General features: G+C 44.9%; 1 protein-coding gene across 1 annotated transcript; it reads left to right on the top strand.

The window, feature by feature from the left end:
• The first annotated feature begins 1,035 nt into the window (after positions 1 to 1,035).
• Positions 1,036 to 6,847, top strand: smtlb (somatolactin beta). Its single transcript, XM_035434599.1, has 5 exons — positions 1,036 to 1,074; positions 1,327 to 1,505; positions 2,088 to 2,195; positions 2,571 to 2,750; positions 6,163 to 6,847. The coding sequence occupies exons 1-5, from the start codon at positions 1,050 to 1,052 to the stop codon at positions 6,358 to 6,360; spliced, it is 690 nt and encodes a 229-aa protein (XP_035290490.1). The 5' UTR covers positions 1,036 to 1,049; the 3' UTR covers positions 6,361 to 6,847.
• The last annotated feature ends 882 nt before the right edge of the window (positions 6,848 to 7,729 follow it).

Here is a 7,729-nt window from a genome sequence, read left to right as displayed (position 1 = left end):
GGGCTTGTCAGTCAATACGGATCCCCGTGCCGGAGTTTCATCACCACGGCGTGTCGTCCCGGCGACCGACTGCGTCCCCCACCCCCGCGAACCGCGGTTGCGGTGGCAGAGGCCCCTCGTTATCGCGGCTTTAATCGCGGCGGCTGGAGAGCGCCGCGAGATTCCTCCCTCCGTCCCGCGCGCTGACATTTTTTTTTTTTTTCCCCGCTGGGTTTTGCCGACGGGGCCGACGGCGTGCCGAGGCTGGCGGCTCCGGCGGCCGCAGAGAGGGTCGATTTAATCTCGCCGATTCAAGCTGCGCGGTCTGATTCCCGCGCTCCGGCAGTGCGATTTTTCGGCGGGTTTTGGAGGTCGCGGAAACGGACACACACCGGCAAAACCGTGTCAGGACGGGAACGACATTTCACAGCTTTTCATTTCGCCGGTCAATGTTAAGAACGTAGCGCCGCAGCAAATATAACGCGTTCCACACGTTAGATTCTCCAATACTGAGGCTCAACCCTTCATTTCACCAACCAATGATAGAACGCCAGCAGTTCCACAGTAGAAACATGTTAACAAAGGAGAAAATAGCTATAATGCACTCCCTTTTCATCGCACACAGTAGGCCTATTTTAAAAATACGAAGGTCTTACTGTCAGGGCTATGTGCTAATGCTGAAATTGAAATTATACACTGGAACAGGAAAGAATCAATAAAGCAAAATACAAACATAGTATTCAGGTTGTGGCCAGATTTGACAGTCCATTCACCTATCTTTCTCAAAGTATTGTTCACCTTACGTCAAAAGGAAACTGTCACATTTTCTAGAACATTACCGCCAGCTGGTATTCAGAAGTCCTCCGTCACTGACCCCCGCCCTCCCAACCAAGATAAAGATAATGTATAAAATCAAAAGGAAGACTTGTGGATATCAGCTTTCTTTTTCTTCCGTTATGTCTTCAAAATTCAGAATGAATCTTTCATAAGTTCTGGGGTGTTTTGTATATAAGGGTTGATCAAATGGTAGACTGAGGTAGAAAGTCTATACAAGTTTACACAAGACAGTAATGTTTTCCATCAGAATGAACAAGGGTAAATATGTTTCTTTACTAGCCAGAAAGTTGTATATTGCAAAGATAAGAAGTTTAAATTGGTATTCAGTCTCAATTCACATGTTTTTCATGTGTTTCCAGGGAGTAAAATTTTCATTTTATTACACGTTGATTCAATTTTTGGCTGTTTTTGAATCAATAACCGACTTACTGATTTAAACTGTAAAGATGTCTATGTTTTGGGCCTCGTGGCGGCTGACTGGAGGGTACGTATGTGCTTTTGTGTGACCAGTGCTGCAGGGTTTTGTGTGGCTGATGCTGACTCACAGGATTGTGGGATATCCTATGGACTGCAAGGAGGACCAGGACGGCACGCGCTGCCCCTCCATCTCCCTGGACAAGCTGCTGGACCGAATCATCCAACACGCCGAGCTCATCTACCGTGTCTCTGAGGAGTCATGCACGCTGTTTGTGAGCACAGCTGTAGAACGGGGGGGGGGGGGGGGGGGGGGGCGAGGGAGGGTGGAGAGAGAGAGAGAGAGTGAGAGAGGGAGAGGGAGGGAGAAAAAGAGAGAGACTGTAATTAAAACCCTAGAACTTCAAGTCTTGTAATATCTGATGCAAATTAACAAAATCGGTACTTTTCATTACTACTTTTTCAGTCTCTCATCAACTCTGTTTAATTTTGCTTCACCGAAACGAGGGTTCTCTCGCACAGAAATGTCCAAATTAATGAGATAATAACCCGATTATAAATCACGCAGAATTTATGCGAAGCTAACTCGTACCATGCCCTGAATACACAAATACCGTGTCACACGAATCCTTCAGACCCTTTAATTGCTTGTTTTAAGCTCCATTTCAACAGCTGGCCGCATTACAAGTCCCGCACTTAAACCTGTCTGAAAGTCCACCCACCGCAGAGTGAACATATCAGCATGTACGGCGGGGAGAAAAGTGGCGTCGCTGGTTCAGAGACGCCGCGGCTAGCCTCTGCGATTAGCGACGCGCGGCTCAGCGTCTGTCTGTCTGTCTGTCTGTCGTCGCCGACAGGAGGAAATGTACATCCCCTCTTCGATACGAGCCCAGCTGAGCCGAGGGGGGAACGCGTGCAGCACCAGATCTGTTCCCGGATCCAAGGGCGAAATCCAGCAGATCTCGGTAAGACGGAGGATCTCGACCCCGCTCCGCCTCGCCTTGGCTTTGGATTTGTTTACTTTAGCGCCTTGGTTTTCCCTCCAAAACCTCTGCCGATTAACCTGGCCTTGGATGTGGTCTGGGGAGCTTATTGTGGTTGTCCTTTGTACACACACACGCACACACACACTCACACATACACACATGCACACACACACTGTAATGTCATTACTTCTGTACCGACTGTACTGAACCGAGCTCTGAGCTCAACATATCTTTGATACTGGGGTAAGGCATTGTAGGCTTTTGAAATATTAATAAGCGGCAACATTTATGCGTGCAGTCAGTCGGCCCTGCGTTATCGAGATTAGAGCAGAGGTGTCTTGCATTGCTGCGCAGGACAAGTGGCTCCTCCATTCGACTCTGGTGGTGATACAGTCCTGGACAGGCCCTCTGCAAAGCCTGCAGATCACGATGGATCTCTACGACAACGCCCCGGACGGGCTGCTCAACAAGACCAAGTGGATGTCCACCAAGCTGATGAACCTGGAGCAGGGAGTGACCGTCCTCATCAGAAAGGTACTGCCTGTCTGATAGCGCAGAGGCTAACACTGCGCCCGTTACACTTAAGATACCATAAAGCCATCTTAGGTATGGCTAATAACACTTGTCATAACCAGTCGTGACAGCTTTCCACAGCTTGTCGTGGATGTCAACGTACTGACATAATTTATGCCACAATCACTGTAATTATTTCACAGTGATTTGAAATCTGCTTCATAAACCGTGCTGCATACATTGTGACATTTTGACATTGATATGATGCGCATCATGTTATGCTCTGTCATGACTGGTAGCAACAGGTTTCTGTCCTGGTTGCAGCCGTACAGTGTTTTATCCAGGCCAGATAAGAGTCTAATTTCTCATTTATTTATTTTTTCGTAGTGTGTTGCAGTAATTACTCTTTAGCACTTTTTAGGCTCTGGACTCTTAATTGGTGTTTTTCTTTATGTTCTTCATGTTGTCCCTGTTCTGTGTGTCCTTGATCTGTTTTTAACTGTTAATTGTTTTTAATGGTACTTTGTTTTGATTGCACGTAGTTGCTGATGAATCAATTTCCCAGCGAGGATTAATAAAGTAAAAAAAACTTATCTCATCTTAATTTAGCTTGGCTTAGTTCAGCTTAGTTTAGCTTATCTTAGTTTATAGCAACATTATGTAGACTTTACAGTGTAGTTTAAGTAAGGTGCTACCAGTTTTTGATTCACAGCCATGAAAACTGTGATCTTGTCTCTGATTTCAGATAATCAGATTCAGATAATCCGTTAAAGTTATAAAGATTGGAACTCACAAATGTGCATGGGGCCCCAACCATCAAACTTAACATTATGTTATATAAAGCATACTAGGTATAAGCTATGCTAAGGAAGCTTACTCAGTCTGCTTATCCACAATGTAGATCAGGGACAGACCATTTGCATGAGCTGAAAATATCATGTTAAATTAGCCTTTTTAACATTTGCACCTGTGAATTAAAATATTCACACGTGAAAAGAAAATGTCATTCACATTTGATTGGCTTTTTTTTTGTTGACATTTAGAAAATTCCCATGCGTGGAAAGAAAATAGGTCACATTGAGTCATTTTGAGCCTCAAATTATCACACAAACTCCCGGGGAATTGTAGTTTTTTTTATTTTTTAAATATCAACTACAATTTCCACGTGTGAAAACAAAACGTGCGAGCATTGGTAGCCTTTTTCCGCTCTCCTCTTATGAGTGCGATTAATCTTTTTATAGTTCATGTGTGTCCTCTTCACATGGTGGTCGTTCACATGTGTTTTTTTAACACAGGATCGTTCGGTGAGGGAGGACACTTAAACAGAGCTGACCGCTGGTGTTAATAAAAAAAAGCGAAAAATAAATAAATAAAATCCCACTGGTAATTACGTTTCCACTCTCGTCGACCGTCGGGTCGCCGTGCCCGCTGAGCTCGGGGTCGTGATTTGTTTGCTCGGTTCTCTTCAGCCCCGTCGGTTCTGTGTTGCCGTGCGACGCTCGCTCTGCGCCCTCCGCCATGTTTTTTTTTCTTTCGGTCTTCTTTTAAGGCTCGAGCGCTCCTCGGGATGCGCTTCTGTGATCCGGAGCCCGTGGGACCAAATGTCAGACACAACTTTTAATTGCTTTAAAAAAATCAGCCGGCGCGGACTCCCCGGGAGTTTATGAGCTACTCCGCTCCACAGCAAAGGATGCCAAGTGACTTTGGTGATAAATTAGAGGACCTTGAAGGCAGAGAGCCCCGCGGCGCTAACTCCTCACATGTAGCTTCCTTTAATTAATCTACCAGTGCCCTTCAGATCAATTATTAAAATTAAACATCCTTTATTACTTTACGCTATCTGCCGGATGCGGCCGTTTTGAAAACGTAACGTCGCCTGAGTTGTTCAGTCGCGGATTTGCAAAGGTTGTTTTTTCCAGCACGGATGCCGTATCGTACGCAGAGACCAAATTTAGGCATCGTAAATGAATTTGTTCGCTCGTATTTCATCGATTAGCCGAGCGAAGTACGCTCAGAAGTAGAAGCAATGCAATTACTGACAACTGCTGTTTTTTTTTTGTTTTTTTGGGGGGCAGGGGGGTGGGTTTTAACAATAGGTTAGGGAGAAGCTTCAAAAACAAAACTCAAGCAGAAGTGCACAAGTGCGACGCACTCGATCAGTTCTGGCGCGGCGTTCCATTTCAGTCCCAGGAAAAGCACTCGACAGGAGTGCCTTTCGGGGGGCCACACACATCTCCCCCCCCCGCGCGCGCGCCTCCCCCCCCCGCCCGCGCCTCCCCCCCCCCCCCGCGCGCGCCTCCCCAAGGTGGCGTTTAAAGCCTCCCGCTCGCCCGGCAAATGAACGTACTCAGAAACGTCGCCGCCGGCTCGTCGGTCCCGACGAAAACATCGCTCGCGAAGGCGCTTTTTTTGCGCGCGTGCTAATTACTCGCGAAATTGCATTCGGAAAACTCGTACGGCGTCTTGTAAGCGCCGCAGACGTGTACGGTAACACGGCGGATTCAGTAAAGCGAAGACGCTTTATTAAAATCAGCGCCGGATGTTTGCAGCCATGTTACAAATTTGCATGGCATGCAGAGGTGCCTTCCATGGTCCTTTACTCACTTTCACTTCAAGACAACAGCATTCGCTTGCGTTCTGAGCCTGTGTTCATGAAGCTGCTCAAAGGGAGAAGTGCTGATCTGGGACCAGTTTAGCCTTTTAGTTCAGAAGGGATTTGTTAGGCCTATGGACTGCCGAAGAACTGATCTCAGATCAGCACCCTAACGGTGAGACCGGGACGCTTATTAATACAAGGCCGTAATTGGCAAACGAGCATCGCTTTCAGAACTCGTGTTTTGACACGGCAACAGGACGCGCGGTTGCCGGGAAGGTCGAGCAAACATAATGACCCTGCCTCCGATGAACAAGGGCTGAGTCCATTTTGAACGCGGTGTGCAAATTATCATGGCAACGAGCCGTGCAACACATGATACGCATGATCAGATATTCACTAAAGGTTGCTTCACAATTATGCCTGAACGTTAGGTCTGGACTCATGTTCCACCTTGCAATCTATAATGAAGATCTCCATCTGGAGAATGAGGTTTGATCGACATTTTATACACTGTAATTACACAGAGGATATTTTTCCAATAGCCTTTGACATTATATATTCAGATTTTATCCTGCCTCAAATTTGCCCTTAATATATACAACGGCTATTTCTTCCTTCTCTCTAATCTCTACTGGAAATGGAATATACTGCAATGTATATATTGACATAAGATATATTTTAAAGATCAGAAATGACTTAATCCAAATAATAAAGTCCAAATGTTTACAAGACATGCCAGTGTAATTCATCTCTACAAGGGCTGCCCTGTCTCTTCTCTCTCTCTCTTCTCTCTCTCTAATGCGGTCTTTCTCTCCCTACCCCGCTCTGTCTCCTCAGATGCTGAATGAAGACATTTTGGTGTCCGACCCCAGCCAGAACCTGACCCACTTCGCGACGCAGCCCAACATGGTGGAGTCGGTGCTGACGGATTACACTCTCCTCACCTGCTTCAGGAAAGACGCCCACAGGGTGGAGACCTTCCTGAAGCTGCTCAAGTGTCGTCAGTCCGACAGGCTCAGCTGCTTCCTGTACTAACAGGAAGTCCACAGCCAGCCATTTCCTCTACCATAGAACCCAAGAGAAGACTCGGAGCAGTGCACCTTCTATTGATAGGACTCCTTTAGATTTCCTTTTAGAGATTTATTTTTTTCCTTCTTTCCTTTCTGCTACCACAAATGAGCAGATCACATTCATGTATGTTTATCCGTTTCCCGTATTTGTTATTAATTTGACAACCCATGGAAAAACTGTAATTAATAATTTTATGACATACTGACACAAAGCTTGTGACTAACATTGTGGGATTAGATAAGTCAATGAGTAGGAATTGCTTGGACATGTAAAGGCTTCTATGGGAAGGTATTTTAGTCTGTAGTGGTGTCTGTTTTTAGCATAAATTAGCTATTTCCCATCACCTAGCTGAATGTATGTCATAAATATGTGCAAAAGACATGTATGGATAAAAGCTGTTGTTCTTTTGTATTGAGGCGCCCATTTGACCATTAAAGTGTACAGTACTATAAGATTGCGCATACGTATTTATCGTTTGTTTATATTCCCATGTAGAACATTGATTTATTTTCTTGCTGAAGAGTTTAAAAATAAAAGAAAAATCATGTGCTCGATATTACTGGAAGGGTATAATTCTAGACACGCTTATGATTATTATTCATTAACAACCAAGTGGCAATGAAGTACCTTACCATGCTATTAAAGTTAATGGTAATTGCAGATTGCAGAAATTATTTCTCTTCCCTGTCAATCTGAAGTGCAACGTAAACACCGTGTTCTGGACGAGCTGTGGATGTCGTCATGACAGCCGCGGTTGACTCAACGCCCTCGGGTCGCTGGCCTCGAGATACGGATACCAACGGAGGCCATGTTACACAATAAATCAGGCTGTCATCATGGGAGATACAACCAACAATTTTTTTTTTATTTTTTTTTTTAAGAAAACTAAATTCCCAAGGTGAATTTGTCCTTTCGAAGGCACTATCATCTGTTTTCATCAGTGCGATGCGGCTTGGATTCGGTCCATATTTGTCCCCAATTTTGAATTACAAATTTACTCACCGACTATTTGACAGACTTAGTTTGGTGAGACGGAATTTTGTTTATCGCTGAAAGCTGGAAGATAAGTTACATGTATTTAACTGTGAGTCAAAATGCAGGGCAGATGTGAATTGAACCGAAGGATGCATGGCTGCCCCAGTAATAATGCACTTAGAGGCTAGTGTGCAATTAGCTTCGAACGCTAGTTTGCAATTAGCTTTCCCCTGCCATGGCCTCAGGCTCCGTTGAAGATAATCACAAGGACCAAAAAAAAAACAAAACAAAAAAAAATAAATAAATAAATAGATGAATAAATCCATTGATTTCTTATTTGTAGAAATCTGGACTCTGG

Source organism: Anguilla anguilla, chromosome 9, assembly GCF_013347855.1.
Source record: "Anguilla anguilla isolate fAngAng1 chromosome 9, fAngAng1.pri, whole genome shotgun sequence".
Classification (NCBI taxonomy): Eukaryota; Metazoa; Chordata; class Actinopteri; order Anguilliformes; family Anguillidae; genus Anguilla; species Anguilla anguilla.
Note: the sequence above shows the minus strand (reverse complement) of the source record. Positions and strands in the feature narration are given on the sequence as shown.